Source organism: Crassostrea angulata, chromosome 7, assembly GCF_025612915.1.
Source record: "Crassostrea angulata isolate pt1a10 chromosome 7, ASM2561291v2, whole genome shotgun sequence".
NCBI lineage: Eukaryota > Metazoa > Mollusca > Bivalvia > Ostreida > Ostreidae > Magallana > Magallana angulata.
In genome coordinates, this window is record NC_069117.1 from 22818974 (window position 1) to 22843941 (window position 24968).

The window sequence follows — 24968 nt, forward strand, 5'->3', positions numbered from 1 at the left end:
AGAACCTGGGGGAACAATTAAGCTGAGGCATATGCCAACAAGTGACCACAACACTATCACTATAGTATGTTTCAAATGACAATCGCGCATTTAGTATAATATGTTTATTAACTTTAAATATTTTTATTCCTGTTCTTTCATACATGTATCTCCAGAGAATTAATTATGTGCACGTGCATAGAATAAAGAATTCCAATCCTTTGTCTTAAGGTCCATAATTTGGGCCCCCTCAACAAAGTAACATGTTAATTTAGAAAAATAATACTAAAAAAAGATAACTTATTTAGCCATAAACTATATAACCATAAAATGATTAAGTACAATGTGTTTAATTCATAATAAAAGGCAATTTTTACTTTCTTTACATCAAATGAGTTTTTCGAAAGTATAAATTAAAACAATTAAAGACATGAAAAATATTTACAACAAGATTCATAGGAATCGAACACCTACTTCAGTATAGTACTTATGATCCCAGAACTCCTTGCTAATTGCCTCACCATGGAATCACATGTTTTAATCCATTTAAATAACAAATTCAATTAGGTATTGCGCAAACATAATTTGTTCTTTACCATTTGGTGATCATCTTGAAAACTGAAGGAGGAAAACTTGTTATTTATACAACAGAGTGGGCCGTCTTAGTAATATTTTTTTGAAAATTGAAAAAGATAAGACATTTACATGTTTGATAAGTACAGCTCTTAAAAAAATGGTATGATGACCCACTGTATAAAAATCTATAGTCTGAACAAATGATTTCATTAGCATTTTGTTGCTCAATTAGCATATATAAATAATTATTTTGATGTCTTAATATCAGTTAAATTTGAAGTCAGGTTTTGGCAATACTGAATGCAAATGAATAATACATATATGCTTAATAAATGGAACAAAAGTGGTATTTGTAAGAAAAAAATGCAGGTTTTTAAAATGAACTTAATTAAGTGGGTTTATTCCTTGGCTTATTCCAGGGGCCCATGTTCTTTGAGGTTGGAAGAATGCTGATTAATAAAATAAATGCATATGAAAGAACAGTCAGAGATCTACCCATGGACAACCAACAAGCAGGCCCCTATATATATAGCTTCCCACTCTAGATTGTATACATGACATATCTTGGAAGTTATCATGAATTACCTTTTATAAAAATCGTTAAAAGTGTCTACATATCAACCAATTTAAATAATATTTAAGAATATTAATGTCTTAATTTTTATGACCACAAAATTTTTAAAACTATAATGAAGTAAAGTTAAAAGTTGATCATCATTAAAAATATTTAAGCAATACAGTACTGTAGATTGGCAAATAATCACGATGGTTTTAATTTCACTATGTTCGCGATTCATCATTTTCTTGCAAAATTAAACCCATCGTGAATACTACCATTAGTTTCGAAAAATGTTTTAATCCTTATATTCTGATCAATTGATTTTCTAGCAGAGTGAAATTAAAATCATCGCGATTGGTACTTAATTAGAAATTGTGAAATTTTAACACTGTGGAATTAAAACGACTTACAGTATCTTTTTACAATGTGACATATAATGTACATTTTGTTTATTAAATATACCGATATGTATCAAAGGACTATGTGCGGTATGGTCAAATATCTGCCCCCGATTTCAACCAATTTTTAAATAGTATCGCATGAAAATGAAATCTTCACAAATAATTGTAAAGAGGATGCCTATAACTTTAATCTTGATTTTAGTCAGCATTACTCACTCGCTGTTTATCTATGACGTCACTTAAATGACCTAATTCCCGCAAATTTGCAAACAAATGAAGATATTCTCATTTTTGCTCTATATTTTACATTCGGAAGTATAGAGCGCAGGTCTGCTCAAGTGCGATTTTAAGATATGTTTTTCTTCAGATAGTTGTACATATTATACTAAAAAATGGTACTTGAGCAAGCCTGCGCTCGATGTTTCCCAGTCGAAAAACCATCGGAAAACACCCATATTTTGCTACAAAACATCAATTAATCAAAATAATGCAAAATTCATGACGTCATTTCTACATTATGACGTCACTGTGGTGATAACCTTTTACACCTTTATTTCCAATATGATTTTAACTATCTTTCACCTTATTTTAAAGCTCTTTCTAAAACTTTCATTTTGGGGGGCAAAAATTGCATAAAACCGCACTTAGTCCTTTTGATAATTTATAACTCTATTCACAATTATATTTTTATACTGAGTAATTGATTTGACAGTGCAGTTAAAAATTACTAACAGTCAAATTAACTGCATGGCTCAACAGTTTAATATGAATTCAAGTTATTATGACTATATGAATATATCCGCTATAAATACTTGATCGTGTTTATAATAATGAAAACAGAAGAATTACCGATAAATATTTTTTGTATGGGTCAGGAAGATGTTGTGATCTTGATGAAGGACAAAACCCCATCTTGACAACACGAGCCCCTGCATCCTCTGCATTTTGAAGCAACTCCTGAAATTCAATATGACAGTATATATATTCATGGTTATATGCATTTATTTACAGTAAGTTGTTTTTTCCCATTGAGTTTGGCTGAATTCCATGTTGTTTAAATGCCTATAAATGATAAAACCTAATTGCTGTGTATGAACTAATGTTTCATATCTTTCAAAAAATTTATTAAAGAAATAATTCACCTAATGTTGAATGAATAATTACGTTTTTGCATTCAAATTTTGTATCAATAATGCTAATTCAAACAGTTAAGCTTATCATAACAAGAATAGAATTCCTGGGTCCCCTGCCGGTCAAGCAGTATACTAGTATCGACCAAGGCTGATTTAGGAACTTGACCAAGGTACGAGGGTCAATCAAAAAATACGAAGACAATTTGGCTGTCTATCATATATTTTTAATGAGAGTCATACTTAACAGATTAATCTGGGCACCAACACTTATGTTATTGATATGCGAAGTTTTAGTCCATTTGATGAAACGGTATTTTTGTTACCCCTTTTTAAAAACAACATGTTTTGTCACCACGGCGCACGGTACCGTTCAAAACACGACATCAAGATTAAACACGCACAGTTTATAGATATACCCCATCTTTTCATCACGCTTAGTTTCTTGTGCCTTTCTCCTTACAATTCAAAATGACACTGAACCACTTAACATCTTACTTGCACACATCTGTTCGAGAATCATAAGTTAGTTCTTCAAAGTTTTCATTTTCTAACCGTGTATCTCTTAATTTATAGCAAGGATAACCCTAGAAGTCGGTTGACGTTACTTATTTTTTTTTTACCAAATATTTACAGATATTCTACTCTCTTTCGAACTGTTTTATATTCGAAATACAATTATCACCACCCCCACAAAATTTATTACAGTTAAACACAAACTTGCAAAAAATTGTTGACTTATTTTTTGCACAATTGAGCATTTTCACAGCCTGTGTCGGCTTTTTCCTGTGTTAAATCCATTTTGTTTGTACCTCTCGTTGCGCCGTGACGTCCAGCGACTTCGATGTTTTTAGTCAATTCTAAAGAGGACTATCTGTCTTTAGTTATTAATATCTGTTCGACAAAACGTTATATCCTGTCATTGTTTGGAACTTAGAATACCAAGACAAAACTTAATTTGAGGTTTCAATATCATTTGTTTTTAAGCCCAATTTATAAAGATTTTACTTTCAACATTATATGGATTATTGTTGACATTACACAAATTTTGACCGTGCGCCGTGACCTCATTTTTGCAGGATTAGATTCTAAATAATTCTTAGAAATAAAGGAATCTATTAACTTTTTTCCTTGGAAATTGTTTGAAAATGTTGCTAAATTATGTCTACCAAATTTAGTAATGATATGACGTTCAGTAACATAGCTATGACAAAAGTCTTCGTATTTTTTGATTGACCCTCGTATTAGTGGTATAAACATTTGGTATAAATTTCATGAAAATCCGTCAAAATTTGTAGGCATGAGAGCGCTTACAATGTCAATTTTTTGATAAAACGGAGTCATTATTGTGGTCAAAGTCCCATAACTCCAACAAAAATTATCGACCAATGCTGATTTTCGTACTTGACCAAGGTAATAGTTGTATAAACATTTGGTATAAATTTAATGAAAATCCGTCAAAATTTGTAACTAGTAAATAAATTTTACATCCTCTGCTAATTGCATTACAGTTAAGACTTCTTCATATTTCAAGTAAAATAATAAAGTTTTGTTTTTTTATGTTTCTCAGCAAAAAATACAGGAATGGAGGCATTGGGATGCTGTCAAAATTTTGACTAATGTGTAGAGGTAATTTGGCTATTTTTCTTTTAACTGAGCACTCAGGCAAATAGAGATTGCACTTCACTAGTCTGCCCTAATTAGCTATGCTCCCTAAAAATATTTAAAGAGGAGTTGCAGTGACACACTGTTTCAGTAATTTTAATACAGTAAATCACAATTATAGCAAACACATTTATAATGAATTAACGCTTACAGAAGTGTTTTTTATATCACATGACTATATTACATGTTGTAATTTAATTTGACGGATATAACGAATTATGCTTATAAAATTACATTAAGCAAAATTGTTCATTCCTGGCACAGTTCATTAATTTATAACTGTGTTTTACTACATATAATTATTCAATCTAAGTCAATTAATACCATATATAAGTTTGAAAGGGGCAAAATTCAAAGAAAATATAATTATTATAAGGAATCAAAATTTTCTGAAAAATAATCACGGTAGTACGTACATATATATTCAATAATGGTATAGATGGGTCTTGTACTTAAGTTTATTTTGGGGAAAATTCATAAAATAAAAGGAATCTGAATATCCTAGTATGCAGATCTCAAGTACACATGCATGCATTGTCTGCATGCTTAATTACTAATGTACATGTTCCTTCAAAGTTTTATGGAATTCTTTGCAGCAGCTAGTCTGTTTAAAAGGAGTTGAGCTTCCAAAAAAAAAAACAGGACTTAATTTATAATAACTCATGCATATATTAGAATGACCGATTGACTGACTAAAAGATGGGTCCAAAATATCATATTCCTCACCCCAAACTTGTTGCACAGGGTTTAATTACTGAAATACCTGGTACAAATTGTAACACGTACAACACTTTAATAAATAAATTAGTTACTTATAAACTAATAAATGCAAACAGAAACAAGTACATGTATTAATATCTCATTCCATTGATCATTAATTTGCTCGTAATTAACTTTAACACGAATAAAGGTCTCTCACCTTAATAATTTGCTCATTGTCTGGGTACTCGTGTAGAATAGTTTGTAGCTCCTCAAGAAGAGTGTTCCTCTTGAATGCATGGTATTTTAATTTCTCTGCCATGCCTGTTGATAAAACATTTTTAAAACATAGTTAATCACAGATTACAAAGCTCACTGAGACAAGTCATCACCTTTATGAGACCACCTTTAGCATATTATATGAAAATCATAAGTTTATTAATACAATAATATCATATCGATACTGCATCCTATGATACTTACAATATATATAGCATATAATACAATATAATACTGTAATGAATAATGATGCAATATGATATTGTAACATATGATATGATATTGTATCATGTACATACATTATTGTATTCGATCACATAATACAATTTCATAATATAAACAAGTGAAAAGCTGTCAATGTGACAGCAAACCGGGTTTTCTTTTATGTAAACTGTATCCATAATCCATGTCAACCCTTATCCAGTGAAATGGAGTACCCTACATGTATATGCAACATTTTGCCAAAAAATGACTAAGTTCAAAAGCTAGTATTTTTTTCATAAATTATCGGAAATCAAAATGCTAGCAATATGCACACCTCTGATAAATGTACAATTGATCTGCAAAAGAATAACTTCCTATCTTGAGAACTCTAGGAGGAGTTATCCGTACAATGAGGGTACCCTATATGCAACATTTTGCCAAAAAATGACTAAGTTCAAAAGCTGGTATTTTTTCGATAAATTATCGGAAATCAAAATCCTAGCAATATGCACACCTCTGATATATGTACAATTGATTTGCAAAAGAACAACTTCCAATCTTGAGAACTGTAGGAGGAGTTATCCGTACAATGAGGGTTCCCTATATGCAACATTTTGCCAAAAAATGACTAAGTTCAAAAGCTGGTATTTTTTCGATAAATTATCGGAAATTAAAATCCTAGCAATATGCACACTTCTGATATATGTACAATTGATCTGCAAAAGAACAACTTCCTATCTTGAGAACTGTAGGAGGAGTTACCAGTACAATGAGGGTACCCTTTTGGCAGCCGCCCGCCCGCCCGCCATTTTCACCAATTTAATAACCGGATTTTTCTGTTGGAAAACCCGGTTAATAAATATATCATGATACGTACAATATAGTATTATATGATTCAATGTTGTATCACATAATAGATTAGAAATATTGTAACATATGATATTATATTGTACGATATTGTATCATATTTAATACAAAATATGATATAATATAATTTGATACAACATTGTATCATATTATATGATACAATATCAGGTGATAAAGTAATATATTATATAATAAAATATCAAAAAATAAATATTGTATCATATGATGCAATATTCTATATTAAAATATCATAAAATACAACTTAATGTGATATAATAATATTATATAAAATAATATCATATTATACAATATCGTATCATATGATATGATATAATGTACATTAATTGTTATTCCCCTGTAAAACAATTACTATATACATTGTAACTCTATACGAAAAAAAGTCCAGCAGTTTGACTGTTGGATGGGAACTGTTGGATTGGAACTTTTAAAATTGACTGTTAAATAAAGAAGACTTTTGACCGATGACGTCACATTCCGTGAAAACGTATTATTGATTAGAAGGGTATAACAAAACAGTTTTTGACTGTGTCTCGGGCAACAGTTGATCTGTCGGACCGGCACGCAAACTGTTGCCCGCAGCCTTCAGCCTTGGGCAACAGTTTGCGAGCAGGTCTGACAGATCAACTGTTGCCCTCGACCCCAGTCAACAACTGTATATAATGTCATATCATATGATACAATCTATACTTAGTTATAAATTAAGGCATTTTGCAAATAAACTACAAAATGCCTGCACCAGAGTACTTGCTCACACCTTTGGTATTTCAACACATGTATTTAAATGTTGTCCATAAGGTATATTTGAATTTTAACTGATAAGTTATTATTGTAAAATTAATTAAAAACCTAGCTGCTTTCAATTTTGATAAACAAGCCCGAAATAGCAAAACTGAGAGTAAGGTGGTGGACACGCTTTGGCAGATCCAAGTCAGGGGTAGTCTCGATTAAAATATATACTTGCAATGAAATGATATTGAATGATTACGTAAAGAGTGAATATATTTACCATGAGCCTATATAAAGAAAGCATAGAAGTTAAAATTTGACAAATGTCGAATAAATAAAATGAGTCAATTCGTTTCTTTAGTGGGCGATTTTAATTTTGATACTCTGAAGTCGCTTACGATGCACGACCTCTGGTGAGAGAATGGGATAGAACTGCCCAGAACGGGGTAACTAAGAACGCGGATTGACTAATTAACGAAAAGTGCAGGACAAGTTTTTAAGCATCGCAGGCAAAAACCTTGGATCACACTTCGATTAAACATTTGATAAATAAAATGGAACAATTATTGCGACTTTGGTATTAATGGAAATTAAGAACATTCTAGAGCCGGATGTCCAGAAACGGGTTGCTTAATTGACATCATGGCGGAAAGTGTATAGGGCGAGTTGTTTAAAATATGCATGCAAATGAATGAATAATGCACAACCTAGCATGTTTTAATTTCATAAATTTTCATACCAGGACAGATTGGTTGAATTACCATAAACATTTATTTGTAAACATTAATGAACAGATTATTGTATGCTATACGTCTATAAGGATAAATGATGTATGCATAAAACGGAAAAGTTTAATGGGAATGCCCCCCTCCCTCTCCAGATTGTTTTTATCTGAAATTTTTATTTGGGACAGTAATAGAAATAATATTGAAAATTGACCTAAAGAACCAAATTTAGAGACAGATACACTACAAACCCACGCATTCACTGGTTTGAAATGAATATAATAAAAAAATCAGTTTGTTTTTAAATTTCAATTTTAAAAGAGTAAGATAAGGAAATATCAGACAAAGTATATACAACAAGAGGCCCATGGGCCACATCGCTCACCTGAACAGCAGTTCCTTGTAACATTACATTTCGTAGCATATGCTTTTTCTATTTTAAACATTGAACCCCTTTCTGGGGACCCAGTTATGGTCCGAGGTTTATGGTTGGCTTGAACAACATAAATAGTAACATAGGAATGAAAATGTGAAGCACTGCGGTGAGACCGCACGTACACAACCTGAAAAACTGAACATAGCAGAGTTCCACTTCAAGAGGAATAACTCTCAGACTGTACAGAACACAAGAAAGATAACTCTTGGTTCCACTACATTAGAGTTTACACAATTTGAGGATCCTTGCATAGTAATCTCACAAACTGTAGCATTATAGTTCTAGAGAAAAACTTTTTAAAAACATTTTCAATATATCTTTCTATGTTAAACTTTGAACCCCTCTTGGGGCCACAGTATTAGTCCAGTGCTAAAGTTTTAATTATTTGGAATCTACATTATTTAAGGATGCTTGCCTAGTTATCTCACAAGCTGAAGCATTATAGTTCCCTAGAAAAAGATTTTTCAACATTTTCCCTCTATATTTCTATGCTAAACTTTGAACACCTCTTGGGGCCCCAGTATTAGATTGAGATCACGGCTTTTATAATTTCGAATCTACACTATTTGAGGGTGCTGACGTAGTTATCTGACAAATTGATGCATTGTAGTTCTCGAAAAGAAGATTTTTAAACATTTTCCATATATACCGGTACTTCTACATTTAACTTTAAACCCATCTTGGGTCTCTAGTATTAGTCCAGGGGTCACTATTTTAAAACTGTCGAACCTTCATTATCCAAGGTTGTATGCATGATAGTAATCTCACAAATTGAAGCATTGTAGTTCTCGAGAAGAAGATTTTTTAACATGTTACCTTTATATTTCTTTAATAAATTTTGACCCCATCTTGGGGCCCCAGTATTGGTCCGGGGGTCACGATTTTACCAATTAGGAATCTACAAATGCGAAGGATGCATGCAAAGAAATTCCACAAACTAAATCATTGAAGTTCTTGAGAAGAAAATTTTTAAACTTTTCCTTTATGTTTTTTAAAATGTTTAAATTTTGAACCCCTCTTGGTGCCCATCAATTGTCCGGGAGTTACAATTTTTTGAATCTACATTATTTAAGGATGTACATGTATGCATAGTAATATCCCAAACAGTTGCACTATAGTTCTTGAGAGGAAGATTTTAAAACATTTTCCTACATATGTTAAAATCTAAACCCCTACTGGGGCCCCATTTTTTGTTCGGGGGTCACGATTTTTACAATCTTCACTATGTATACAAGCTTTTGTGTATGTATTGGCATTTTTGGTGAAGTGGTTCTTGAGAAGAAAATTTTTAAACATTTTTCATATGTAGTTCTATGTTAAACTTTGAACCCCGCCTGGGGCCCCAGTCTTGGTCCGAGGGTCACGATTTCTACAATTTAGAATCTTCATTATACATACAAGCTTTTGTGTACATATTGGCATTTCTGGTGCAGTGGTTCTTGAGAAGAAGATTTTTTAAACATTTCCCTAAGGTATTTCTATGTTAAACTTTGAACCCCGCCTGGGGCCCCAGTCTTGGTCCGAGGGGCACGATTTTTACAATTTAAAATCTTCACTATATATACAAGCTTTTGTGTAAATATTGGAATTTCTGGTGCAGTGGTTCTTGAGAAGAAGATTTTTAAACATTTTCCTACATATGTTAAAATCTAAACCCCTACTGGGGCCCCACTTTTTGTTCGGGGGTCACGATTTTTACAATCTTCACTATGTATACAAGCTTTTGTGTATGTATTGGCATTTTTGGTGAAGTGGTTCTTGAGAAGAAAATTTTTAAACATTTTTCATATGTAGTTCTATGTTAAACTTTGAACCCCGCCTGGGGCCCCAGTCTTGGTCCGAGGGTCACGATTTCTACAATTTAGAATCTTCATTATACATGCAAGCTTTTGTGTAAATATTGGCATTTCTGGTGCAGTGGTTCTTGAGAAGAAGATTTTTTAAACATTTTCCTAAGGTATTTCTATGTTAAACTTTGAACCCCGCCTGGGGCCCCAGTCTTGGTCCGAGGGGCACGATTTTTACAATTTAAAATCTTCACTATATATACAAGCTTTTGTGTAAATATTGGCATTTCTGGTGCAGTGGTTCTTGAGAAGAAGATTTTTAAACATTTTCCTATGTATTTCTATGTTAAACTTTGAACCCCGCCTGGGGCCCCAGTTTTGGTCCGAGGGTCACGATTTTTACAATTTAGAATCTTCACTATGTATACAAGCTTTTGTGTAAATATTGGCATTTCTGGTGCAGTGGTTCTTGAGAAGAAGATTTTTAAAAAATTTTCCTATGTATTTCTATGTTAAACTTTGAACCCCGCCTGGGGCCCCAGTTTTGGTCCGAGGGTCACCAATTTTTACAATTTAGAATATTCACTATATATAAAAGCTTTTGTGTAAATATTGGCATTTCTGGTGCAGTGGTTCTTGAGAAGAAGATTTTTTAAACATTTTCCTATGTATTTCTATGTTAAACTTTGAACCCCGCCTGGGGCCCCAGTTTTGGTCCGAGGGTCACGATTTTTACAATTTAGAATCTTCACTATATATACAAGCTTTTGTGTAAATATTGGCATTTCTGGTGCCGTGGTTCTTGAGAAGAAGATTTTTAAAGACATGCACCCTAAACTTACTGTTTCGCAATTATCTCCCTTTTGAAAAGGGCTGTGCCCTTTATTTTAACAATTTATAACCCCCTTTCCATAAGGATGCTTTGTACCAAATTTGGTTAAATTTGGCCCAGTGGTTTTTGAGAAGAAGTTGAAAATGTGAAAAGTTTACAGACGGACGGACAGACGGACGGACGGACGGACGGACGACGGACAACGGGTGATCAGAAAAGCTCACTTGAACCTTCGGTTCAGGTGAGCTAAAAATGAACAAAAAATTTAGTTTAACATATCAAACATTATATCAAATTAATGAGTCAAGTGTTAATTCCTGCGTTTTCGCGGGTTATCATCTAATATTAATATATATTGCAATATCATATAAAACAATATAAAATACAATACAAAAATAATATTATATAATACAATATCATGATACAATATTATATTATATTGTGAAAAGTAATATGATACAATACAATATCATATCGTATCATATTACTTTTTACAATATAATATAATATTGTATCATATAAAACCATATCATATATCATCAAATACTATATCATAGGAATCATGTAAATCATTTAAGAACAACCATATCATATCATACAATACTATTCCATAGGAATCATGTTAAATCACACATCTATTAAGTAAGGTAGGGGATTTTTTTAGCATCCTTGAAAATGGAGATAAGGCTCTGCATCTGAAGCTACCGTTGCAATTCATTTATATTATAAATAAATCAACTATTCAAATTTGAAATAGTAGAGTACTATTATCTATAAAACATGTGACCTCACTGACCTGTTCCAAAAAACTAATCCTCATCCAGCATCCGAAACCCTGTGGCTCAGATTCAGCATGCAAGCCTGTCAGGTGCATCAGTATCATATAAGATGCATCATCCATGCAAGTTTGGTGATGTTAGGACCAGTAATAACTTAGATATAATCATCAGAGGGCACCTGCTCCAAAAACTTAAACCAGCTCTTAAAACTCTCACCTCCGGCCGGCCTCCAGCATCCAAAACCTATGGCTCAGATTCGGCATTCAAGCCTGTCTGGTGCATCAGTATCATAAGACACACCATCCATGCAAGTTTGGTGAAGTTCGGACCAGTAGTAACTTAATAGATATTGCACCTGCACCAAAAACTTTAACCTAGTGCTCCAAAAACCTTAACCTCCTCCAGCATCTGAAATTAAAGATTCAGATTCAGCATCCAAGTCTTTGAAGTCCATAAGTAGGTCCAGATGCATCATCCATGCAAGTTTGGTGAAGATAGGACAAGTAATAACTTAGATACAGTACCTGCAACAAAAACTTTAACCAGGTCCTGACGCCGACACCGATGCCGTGCCTGGCGGACACTGACGCCGGGGGTATAGCATATTAGCTCCCTCTAACTTCGTCTCGGTTAGCTAAAAATCATTTTTGCCCTCCCCAAAAAACAAGTTTGGTATTTTGAAGGTGACGCTTATAATGTAGAAATAACTTTGGCTTTGTATAATTTATTGCTGCATGTTTGTAATAGAAACAAACAGCTATATAGGTATAAATTATATATAAATTATATATATATATAATACAAGGAAATAAAAATACAGAATCTAAGTTTTCATGTGTGAAATCAGGTGTATCAAATGCAAATTAACAGTTTTAATACTCTAGCTTGTGCAAATGTCTGTGATAGTGTGCACCTATTATTTTAAATTGAGCTTTGAAAATTACTGAACGTTGATATAAATTAAAATTCTAAAATCCTTCATCGACATAGACTGGGGTGCAGGGTGCATGATAATTTTTAAAAAATCAATGACCTGACGGACAGCTAAAATACGCACAAGGAATGTGTTCATAATTGCAAAACATGGACATGCATTGATATGCAGCTATGCAGCCATTTAATATATACTATTTTTTAAATGTCACACTATTAACTCGATCTAGACTGTATTTTACAACCATTGTAACATTATATCAGATAAGTTTCAAAATGGATTGCTGCACTGGCATATGGTGACTGCATGCATGCACCTGAGAAAATTCAAGCATGCCCCTTAGAGAAAAGAACTGGCTTTTTTCCATTGAAATTCCATTGAACTTTCATTGATTTTCCAAGTTTCATTGAAATACCATTGATTGAGCATTTATTTTTCTTGTGTCTTCATCTGACCAGTTTTATACCTACCAGTTAAATAGCAGTTTTCAGATAACTGTATTTTTAATGGCCTGCAACTCTCAGTGAAACGCCAGTTTTCCATTTTACTTAGCCGCTACGTAGATATTCGTAGCCTAAATATTTTATGATAGGCATCAAATTCAAGATGGCCACCTTAGTTACCTCTTTGTAACAAACAGGAAATCTATTTTTTAGTGATTTTTTGTTCATCCTTTAAGTTATAATGAATTTTAACATGTATGTTTCCGCTTGAAATAAACAAACTATGCCAATGTAATAAGTCGCTAGTTGAATATTTTCATCTTCAAATCTGACACTTAGCTGCTAACTTAGCGGTCCGTTCAATAGACCTAGATATTTATGACCTAGCGGCTAGGCTAGCTGCTACGACCTTGAACGCAGCTCTGAGTTATCCCCTTACCAGTAGGCTTATTCATATAGTTCATCGTATCAAGAAAACGAAGCATAATAACGAACTAAAACGTTTAAATTCTTAATCAGCTGTTAATTAGAGACTATAAACATTAACTCGTCCTTACCCGCAGATTCCTGGACACGAACAATGCCTTCTTTGGCCACCAACCTGGGTCGTGCTAAATTTACCGGTTTCCCATGCTGTGTAACTACATTTGTATATCAGCAAAAAAGCAAGCCACTGGAAGTAAATTGTACGTTATATAAGGACACGATTGTCACGTGATGTAGTTTTTTCTGGCTAGTTAAAGCAAAAGTAGACTATTGATTTTTATTATTTTTTGAAAACACTGCACATGTAGAAGAATAGCAAGGAGAGTGCATAACCAACACATAGAGGAGGGGGTAATGCGCAGATATATAAGGCTGTCTGATCATCATTGACTGTTGACCTTCTCTCTATAACAGTTGCTTGAGGACAGGGCAGACACCCCCTCCCCTCGGTACATAAACAGTATCATCGGTTTTTTACTCATGTTTTAATAAAATTAATAATCATATTCATTATTCTACTGTGCGTCTTTAAAATAAACAAAAAGCTATTCAGTGTTAAGACCAAAATTTCAATCTCTCTCTCTCTCTCTCTCTCTCTCTCTCTCTCTCTCTCTCTCTCTCAACTTGACGAGAGGTTCTGATCTGCCGTTTTAGTGGTTGATTTTAAGTTTTAACAATAATTTCAGTTCGACCAGACTCTATCTACATGTAATGTATATGTACAAATCTTGAAAACTATATATTAACTATTAACAATGAAACTATAATTAACTCCTACATTTTTTATGAACACGGTTTAAACCTTACTATTGATTATATCATTTTATTGTCACTAGGTAGCCTCACTCCCCATAGGGTACAGTAGTAAACTTTCAAACATGTAGTGTCCTCAAGCAACTGCGTTTTACAGTTTACAATGAATATAGATTCTAATTTTTTAAAAAATGAATATTACTATTAAATTATACCAATACATTCGATGAATAATATTCAAAGAACCCGAAGAACTACGCAAATAATCTATTGAAGAGTCTCTTTTGTTAAACCTTATTTTAAGTTTTTTAATGGTCGATGTCCTTTGTAAAAGCCCATAATATTCATTTTTTTTAAATTAGATTTTGTTTTCAGCTAAGTAAGCTAGGGTAAAATTTAATAGTAATATTCATTTTTTTTAAAATTAGATTTTGTTTTCAGCTAAGTAAGCTAAGGTAAAATTAAAATCCTACTTAATTTTTGCAAAGATGTTCAAAATTTTAAATGCTAGTATATAAGTTTTAGTACACAATTTCCTATGCAACCATCTGTTTATTGGTTACAGTAGGCAATGTCAGTTATTCATCTGGCCGTGAACATTGTACTGAGACATAAACATTACTGAAATCAGAACTGAATGGGTTCAAAAGATATGGGTTGCATTTTTTAAATCAATAATTTGTTTGTTTGTTTAAATTTAGATTTCTTTTAGCAATAATAGAGAGATAGGTAGCCACGGGGGAGGGGGGCAAGAACAAGCACGTTGCAACGTGGAGGGGAGGGGGCTAGTGGCCCTCGGCAACTATTACTCAGAATTGACCTCTGTCCATATTCTACATTATTTATAATTTTGATTTTTGTAGTTTTTAATCATTTTGCCTACCCGTTCCCTCTGAATTTTCTTTCTAAAATATTTGTATTTATTGTACTGTAATTATTAGTATATGTACATGTACATTCAGTTGTATGTGAAATATGAGAGAGAGAGAGAGAGAGAGAGAGAGAGAGAGAGAGAGAGAGAGAGAGAGAGAGAGAGAGAGAGAGAGAGAGAGAGAGAGCCCTAATCCTGCATCAACTCTACAACGAAATTCATGAGAATTAGTATTTAACAAAAATTGATGAAACCATGATTTTCTAGCCGTACCGTGATATGTATCAACCGTTTAAAGATTGTACTATATAGTTGAGTAAATGAACTCTTCATTGCAATAAATAAGAAATTAATGTGCAAGCGATAGAAGTATGTACAGGCTTATTGCCAACTCGGACAATATTATCACACTTTATGAAAACTGAACCAGATGCAAGTTCATTATTTATCAGTTTTTAGAAAACCGTGCGTTCAGGCATACCTGTATATGTACGTTCACATTTACTTGTTAAGTAAATACGACTCCTCTGTTGTCTTTGTTTACATATAGATAGCTGAGTAGATATGACCTGTAACTAATCCAAGACAAAAAGAGATATGACAAACATTGTACAGTCTGTTTAATCTACAATGCAAATAGAAAATAACTGTCAGGTTGAAACGAAATTTTAACTTATAAAATGAATAATACTATTACAACCTAGATATTGTAACAAATTTTAAGCTTCTAGCTTCATATGGTACATTGTAAGTCGCCATCTGGTTTGGTTACATATTAGAAGTACCCTAATTAAGCAATTGTCATCTCATTTCTGACCATTTCCTACTACTACTCAACTACTAGTATGTTTTTTACCACATTAACTATAGTAACTGAGACTCGGGAAGAAAGCCCTTCACTAAAATAGACATGTGACACTCCTAACTAGATGTGTCGAAACGACACAAATAACCCCGCAGACGGACAATAATTTCAAATGCCAAAAGTATATAACACTTGTTTGATTGTAAAATAAATTATAAATCCCTGAAAATTACTCATTTTCTTTTAAGTTCAAGAGGCATGATGACTTTCAAAAATCATCGGGCTGGACCCAAGTTTAAATTTGACCTGTATTTTTAGCTCACCTGAGCTGAAAGCTCAAGTGAGCTATTCTGATCACATTTTGTCTGTCGTCCTTCTGTCCGTGCGTCTGTCCGTCTGTCCGTAAACTTTTCACATTTTCAACATCTTCTCAAGAACTACTAGGCCAATTTCAACCAAACTTGGCACAAATCATCCTTAGACAAAGGGGATTAATGAAAAATTTTGAGAAATTTTCAAAAATCTTCTGCTCAAGAACCAGAAAGCCAGGAAAGCTGAAACTTGTGTGGAAGCATCCCCAGGTAGTGTAGATTTAGAGTTGTGAAATTCATGACCCCCGGGGGTAGGGTGGGGCCACAATGGGGGGTCGAAGTTTTGCATAGGAATATATAGAGTAATTCTTTAAAAATCTTCTTCTCAGAAACTAAACAGCCAGGAAAGCTGAAACTTGTGTGGAAGCATCCTCAGGTAGTGTTGATTCAAAGTTGTGAAATTCATGACCCCCGGGGTAGGGTGGGGCCGATATGGGGGGTCGAAGTTTTACATAGGAATATATAGAGTAAATCTTTAAAAATCTTCTTCTCAGAAACTAATCAGCCAGAAAAGCTGAAACTTGTGTGAAAGCATCCTCAGGTAGTGTAGATTCAAAGTTGTGAAAATCATGATCCCTGGGGGTAGGGTGGGGCCACAATGGGGGGGGGGGGTGTCGAAATTTTACATAGGAATATATAGAGTAAATCTTTAAAAATCTTCTTCTCAGAAACTAATCAGCCAGAAAAGCTGAAACTTGTGTGGAAGCATCCTCAGGTAGTGTAGATTCAAAGTAGTGAAAATCATGATCCCTGGGGTAGGGTGAGGCCACATTGGGGGGGGGGTGTTAACATTTTACATAGAAATATATAGAGTAAATCTTTAAAAATCTTCTTCTCAGAAACTAATCAGCCAGGAAAGCTGAAACTTGTGTGGAAGTATCCTCAGGTAGTGTAGATTCAAAGTTGTGAAAATCATGATCCCTGGGGGGTAGGGTGACATGGGGGGGGGGTGTTAAAGTTTTACATAGGAATATATAGAGTAAATCTTTAAAAATCTTCTTCTCAGAAACTAATCAGCAAGATGATTCTTTATAATTGTTAAAACTTTGGCTCCAGGACAATTCTTCGGCCTCACAAGAAGGTTCAGAGTTTGATGTAGCTATATATCCCATATATAATCAATTGTAAAGGATTTATTTGAGAACTGCAATACTCAACATGTGATATGACTATAAAATTGAAGCAGGCAGCTATTTTTTCATTAGAATCTTTTTGTATTACTGTATTGAGTTATTGCCCTTGATTTATTGATTATTTTAATTAATGCATCCACTGTTAACCAATTATTGTGATGATTATTTTTATACAATAATAAATATTCAATGTATAAAAGTTGTTCTGCATAAGAAGTTTTGGGTTAGGCCAGATTAGTTTGTTTATTTTTGATTTCCAATTTTTAGATACTATGAATTATTTTAGGCCGGCACATATATAGGGACAGTGCCTATTGTATTACGATGAGAGACTGTTTGGGGTTGTATGTTCTTATTCGCTAACACTCAAACGAACATAAATAATTTATAAAATAAATAACAACACGTATATAGATGCAGAAGCGCTCTCAGAAGTGCAGTTTAATTATTACATGTATACAATCACATAATTCAATTTTCTTGTGTTCTTTTTCTCTACAAAAACAAAACAACACATATTAGCAAAATATTTATATATATATTTTTCATAAAACCAAACATTTATGACTATCTTTGAGGGCGGGTGGGTGGGGAAACGTCTGCTTGCACTGAGAGAGAGCCTTCGAATGACTTAAAACTCAATTCTTTACCAAATCGTGCGTACCTTACCAGAATACCTGTAGAACAGGTTTTCTATAAATATAATAACCAATCAAATTGGTTAGTCTTCATAACAAACACCAGGTAAACACGTGTTCGATGGAAACAGTTGTAATACCTTCAATAAATACATTTATGTTCTTATTCGTTAACACTCAAACGAACATAAATAATTTATAAAATAAATAACAACACGTATATAGATGCAGAAGCGCTCTCAGAAGTGCAGTTCGACGATAAAGAAAGAAAAGACATTTGAATTATAACCCAAGTTGTTTGGTAACAGACAGTTTAACTTGTAAGTTTTCGTGCACATAACCATCTTTGGCATTTTCAGATTTCCAACGCCCGTGTTTTTTAAAAAGACGATCGCTGACACCTGCTGCGGCTGCAGCAGTTGCCCCACCCGACCTCAAACTATGAACACCATATTTCTTTGAATCTAAGCCTAGACTGTCCAATGTAGACAACACTAATTCTCGTACTCTTGTATATGACAAAGGTTGTTTATTATTTCTAAGCTTGTATGAGTTATTTTTCTTGCAAAATGTAATTTGCCTAAAAATAAAGTCTTCCGACTTTTTCATCAATGTCTGATAAAAGTAAATATCGGAGAAGCATAGATACAGGACAAGTAGGAGAATTCGTTTTAGATATACATAGAGAAGAACCTTGTTTGTAAACGTCTGTTTTGCTTTTTGTAATAAACAATGTTAGATGAGAGTCACTAAAAACTAATTGTGACCTTCTTATGTTTACAATTTCTGAAAAACGCAAAAAACCTGCATATCCTAAAAGAAAAATACAACAGGTTCGAAGATCATATAGTGTTGCATCACTCTTCCCAAACTTTTCAACAACAGCAGACAATATATCTGATGAAATCGGTTCTTTCTTAACGACAGGGTGACTATGTTCTCTGATACAACCTTCTTTCACAAACTTAACAAAGGTGGAATCCCAAGGATTAGGGAATCCAGCCATGTCATGAGCCCATGTGATTGCATGAGTAGCTTCTTCTATCTTCGAAGAGGAATCAAAAGTGTTTGCGAGATAAGCTAAATATAATGCGACATGTACATCGGAGGCTGGTAAATGATCGATGGTTGGTTTAAATGTTTTACACCACTTGGAAAAGTTTTTGAATGCGTACCTATATTTCTTTACTGTATTTTCGGCTTTTGATTTTAGGCAGTAATTCGGTAAGGACTCCACAAGCTTCAAAAGAGATGGATCATGAGCGCTGTCAAATAAAGACGTCCACCTGCCGACCGAAAATAATTCTTATTCCCTTCGTACTTCAGTTTTCCAGCTATATTTTCTTTGAATTTCTTAGAAAGTTGCTGTGCTGAAGATTTGTTATCTTCTTGTAACTTCTCCGTTAATTGTTGAAATTGTGTAGAAATGGCCGTAGAAAGCAGCTTAACTGCGTCGGTCAAAGCGAATGCGTTAGCTGTATTCTGTTCTGGAGGCCTATGAGCAGTATCTTCTTCCATTAATATATCTTCCTCGTGGTCTGTATTAGCCATAGGTAAATGCTAAGAAACGTCTGCTTGCACTGAGAGAGAGCCTTCGAATGACTTAAAACTCAATTCTTTACCAAATCGTGCGTACCTTACGAGAATACCTGTAGAACAGGTTTTCTATAAATATAATAACCAATCAAATTGGTTAGTCTTCATAACAAACACCAGGTAAACACGTGTTCGATCGAAACACGTGTTGTAATACCTTCAATAAATACATAAACTTGAACAGGTATGGATAGATTGAGTGTGTGAACATCTGTGTTTTCTAACCTTCGATACAAAGTGAGCGGTCATTCCTGCTTTATATCGCATTTATACAAGTGTGCAGTCATACCTGCTTGTATTGGTGGTGGTTGAGGCAGAGCACTAGTGTATGGTCATCCCTGCTGGTGTTCAGGCCTTTCTAGCGCAAATGTGTGGCACTCCCTGATTGCGTTAGGTTGAGCTGCCTGCGTAACGTTGAGTTCCTATATATGTGCAGGAGCGGTGATTAGTCTGCTCTTGTAAATATTGGCAGCAATCAGGGCTATCCGAGTTCCAAGGGGGAAAATGGATTTTATTTATACAGGATCTACATGTATTATTGTACATTGTCCAGATTGTTTGTATTATGACTCCATTAAGCTGACTTTATCATACCTATTGTTCCTCAGGTGAGCGATGTGGCCCATGGGCCTCTTGTTTTTTTTATACACTAACCTTAAAAAATATATGAAATATCAGCTTTATATATGCATCACTTCAAAAGTTAGAGAGCGGAAACTACGAATTTCCTATTTTTTCTTTAAAAGTTCAAGAGGCAAAACTCTGTAAAAATCATGGGAATAGAACTATATTCATACTTACCAGATCTGTATAACCTAAATATGAGATATCAGATTTAAACATGCACCCCTTCAAAGGTTAAAGAGCGAAAAGTGTGAATTAATTCTCATTTTTTTCCAAAGATTAAAAGGCACAACTCTGTAAAAAATCTTGGACAGAAACCAAATTCGACTCAATTTGTATATTCATAATACACATCCATATTTCAAATTTGTGTTGAATTTGTGCAACGGTTGTTAAGATAATGATCGGAAAGTGAATTTCCCATTTTTAACCGGGTTTTCCAAAGGAAAATTCCTGTTATTGAAATGGTGAAAATGGCATGCGAGCGGCTGGTAGGGTACCCTTAATGTACGGATAACTTCTCCAACAGTTTTCAAGATAGGTAGTTATTGTTTTGCAAATCAATTGGACATTTACATGTATCAAAGGTGTGCATAATTGCTAGGGGTTTGATTTCTGATAGTTTATGAAAAAATACCAGCTGTTGAACTGTTGAAGGGATGATAGACCTATGTATATACATGTTTCTACATTGTTTTGTTTTACCCGGCGTAACTTCCGGTCGTCACAGGAAGTACTGCAAAACCTGATTTTTAAAAAAAAAATTAGCATGAAAGTATCATTTATGTAGTGGTCATGTAAACATGGCAAAATAACAAAAAAAAAAATCTACTTCAGGTGAGACATCTCAAATATCTCAGGTAACTTTCTTTTATACAAATTTTGTACCAGCGAGATCTCAGAAACTATTTGAGATCAAGTCACCAAACTTTTGTCAATGATAGACAATTGATTGAAGATGTGTTTAACGGATTTTATTTTGTCGTCCGTCACTTCCTGTTCTCAACGGAAACGTTCAAGCAAATGATGGTTTTTACAAGTTTAAAGCTGCTTGGTCCGATTTTTTTCGCAATTACAGTATCAAAATTTTGTTCATACAAATCATTTATCTTACAAAGTTATGGACTTTCTCCTATTTACACCAGCAGAATCAATCTCCTTTCTAAGTTAGAAATATTCAAAGTAAATAAAAATAATTTCTCTTTGGGCAAACGAAAAAACAAACCAAAATGCATCACGGGAATGTTTAGAAAAGGAAACCGCATGGTTTCGTCCCCCGAATGATTGGGGTTATTCAACCCGCATGCTATGCATCGATTGTAAAGAAAGCAGGCTCTAGAAATATTGGCGATCAAAACGTACACATGTTTATTTGTAATTTGTCTGATCATTTGTCTGACCATTTCGACCTTTATTTAAAGCGATGTCAAATTCGTAATACAACCAAACCCGTATCGTCGTCAGGGGTGAAATTTAACATGAGGCGAAATAACGCGGTACCTTTTAATGTCGTATGTTTTGTTAGCAGATTTTGTACGTATTTTTCTTCATTGAAATTTGGCTTAATTGACTGGGTAAACAACTGCAATGTCTATTATTATACATATACTAAGCATAGCCATCGTTTAAAAGCGTGCATAAAATTTGGTATAAAATCGGACCAAGCAGCTTTAAACTTTTTCTTTGAATATGTACCGGAGGTAAATGTACTGTACTAAAAATACTTTCTTTTAATTTATTAAATTTTTTCCATTTGTCTGTTTCCAGTCCCGAGACAAAATACATTTTTTTTTCAACGAGATCTAAAAAAATGACAAATTCTTGAAAAACCATACTCTGAGTAAACACAGAACAATATTTGATAAATATTACATTGTAACCTATCTTTTAGCAAATTTCTAAAGCTATTTTCATAACTTTGAATATTGGAGGATAAAAACACTCTATCCCGCACATAGTTCTTTGAGTTGAATATGTGCAACGATTGTTGAGATAATGATCGGAAAGTGAATAATGAAGGAATGACAGAAAGACGGAATGACGGAACGGGGTAACACTATACTCAGTATGCCCCAACCATTTCATGGCGGGGACATACAAATCCTACAAGTTTAGTCCAAAAAAGAATTTAAAGTTTTTAGACACCGCAAAAATGCTTGTGAAACAAAAAATGGGATTCACAACAAACGGTCTATGATAAACAATACACTGAAACACTTTTCTCAGAAACCAAACATTAAAAACTTAGAATATTTAGAAGTTTAAAAATTTAGAATCGATTCAACTCATGTTTTTAGAATGCACAAAGAAAGAAAGAATGTTTCAAAAAACTTCAAAGGATACTACTGAATATGAAAGCAAACATTTGAACAGTTCTCTGAACTCACTGCATGTTAAAGAAAAGAATATTCGAGACATGCAGAAATGTAAAACAAATCGATCTACATTAGTTTAGAACTACACTCTCATCCAAGCTTACAGACCCAAAGTTCTTATCAATTAAGTCAACTCAAGTCTTACAAACCCAAAGTTCTGATCAATTAAGTCAACTTAAGTCTTTCTCGAGATTCAGCCATGCTGGTTAAGAAACTTTCATCATATAGAACATCCTATGGCTACAAACATCCGTAATATAATGAAATCTCACCATTCAAAATGCCACAATAATCAATCATGCCAATCTGTCATCTAAGCATGGTGCTTCCACGGTAATGGTTACACAGTTATACTTTTCTATTATAAAAGGAGGAGCCAATATCTGCGAACGCGAAATTTTCTTTCGAAAAGCTCGTACAGATACATCCCGAATTCTATTCACATTCTGATCAGAACAAGACTTACCCAATGGTGTAAAGTAGGAGGATCGTGTTCATCTAATGGAGTCTTGTTCTAAAGCATGGGCGAGTTTTTAGGATATAGATGAAGCTAATTTAGAAATTTATCTTGCATGCATTTAAACTTTTTTTCCGAAGGTATATAGCTAATTGATAAATTTATGCAATCAGATATATCATATACTGAATGTTTTATGATAAAATTCATTTCAACAAGAAGAAGGATTACCAGCTTTTGTTGAACACTTGAGGATAGCAATTAGCAGCATAAATCCCTCGAAAAGGCGCCTTGTGTGCCATACATATACATGTATGTACGTGAAGCAGAAAACTACAACTGGACATGTCAAACACACCATTACAAAACAAACCTTATAGCATCATTCTGTGGTCCCCTGCTCCACGGGATCAGCCAATAAACTATGCCTCCATGGTGATTCCCTTTCACCAACTGGTGCGGCTCATGGGCGGTTCCCCCACCTTCAACCCCCGACCAACCCCATTCATAGTGTTTAACGTGTTTCTAATGCAGCTGTATAATCATTATGATTTTCTTGATATTTTTTGTCACATATAAATATACATGTACATCTAGTTTAAATCGCAGTGCTTACTTTGTTTTATTACTATTCATGATTATTTGTGTACTCATATATGTATATCAAAGTCCATAAACCCTCTGCTAGAAAATAAGTAAACTATTATAACTCCTGATATACATAAGGAATAAGGAATCATTCTTAAAGTATTATGAGGTGACAATTTCGGTCAGGGCGTGGTCAAATACAATAAAGCCCGAAGGGATTTATGATATTCTAGTATTTGAATACGCTCCGACCGAAATTATCACCTCATAATATTGAAAGAATGATTTCTTAATAATCATATTTATATTATTTCAAATTTGTTCACTTTAAAACAACATTATTTTAAAACCACTATTTTTTACATGTAGCACATGCTATAATATAGAAGACTATATAAATACCATTCTGTAGTTTTAAAGTGCGTATTTTTTTTTCTTTCAGTGCGTTGCCACAATGCTATAAACCAAACTTTCTTACGAGAACATTTCACGTTCTGAAAATGATCATATGAAGAACTTCAAAGTATCACAAAATCCCAAAAAATATCTTAAGGGAGTTATCTTTCTTATCAGAGTATTTGATAGTGCAACGTAATAGTATCAGCGTGATAACGATTGTACATGTACATTTATATTAAATCATGCAACATTAACCTCCAGCAGAAGTTTTTAAAAATGTTAAAATAGAAAACAAAGGAATGTGAAATAAAATAAACTTTTTACCGTAAGGTTTGTAAAATCTTGCGAGTCTCACAAGTGTGAAGGTCCGAGACATGATACGAGTCCAGTTTAATAATCAGCAGGTTTTTAGAAACCTTCTCCTTATAGATACATGAAACTATCAATATATGCCATACGTAATTATACATGTACTTTTCAGAGGTACGCTCTTCCATTGGACTAAAAAAGAATATAAAGGCTGGGCAACATTCAGGATCGAGGAATCGACGATGCAAAAAGAATACATGTTTCTGAGTCCTGCAACAAAATGCTTTAAGAAAAGTTGACCGAAAGTGGGATATGCATGGTACAATCATCTAGGAAAATTGATAGGCAGATTAATGAACATCAAACTCAAAAGATAATCAACAATTAAATTGCGTTTAGCTGCTATATACCAATATTGTGAAAAATGCATATAACGTTATTGTTGATTTTATTGTTTATTTGAAGAGAAAGTATTTCACAATATTGAGGTGTCCTATTCCTATTTGTCCATAAACTGTAAT

General features: G+C 33.6%; 1 protein-coding gene across 3 annotated transcripts in view; it reads right to left on the bottom strand.

The window, feature by feature from the left end:
• LOC128155681 (sacsin-like) overlaps positions 1–13722 on the bottom strand; it is a 90580-nt gene extending 76858 nt beyond the window's left edge. For 2 of the 3 annotated variants that reach the window (XR_008239633.1, XM_052817512.1), the window contains exons 1-3: positions 13600–13715; positions 5230–5333; positions 2365–2472 (exon numbers count right to left, since the gene is read on the bottom strand). Coding sequence is in view for 1 of the 3 variants with exons in the window: in XM_052817512.1 (XP_052673472.1) it covers positions 2365–2472; positions 5230–5331 (210 nt within the window). In the remaining 2 variants the exon portion in view is untranslated. Of the gene's footprint in view, positions 1–2364; positions 2473–5229; positions 5334–13599 lie in introns of all 3 variants that reach the window. The other variant, XR_008239632.1, reaches the window with a different exon arrangement.
• Between the last annotated feature and the right edge of the window lie 11246 nt (positions 13723–24968).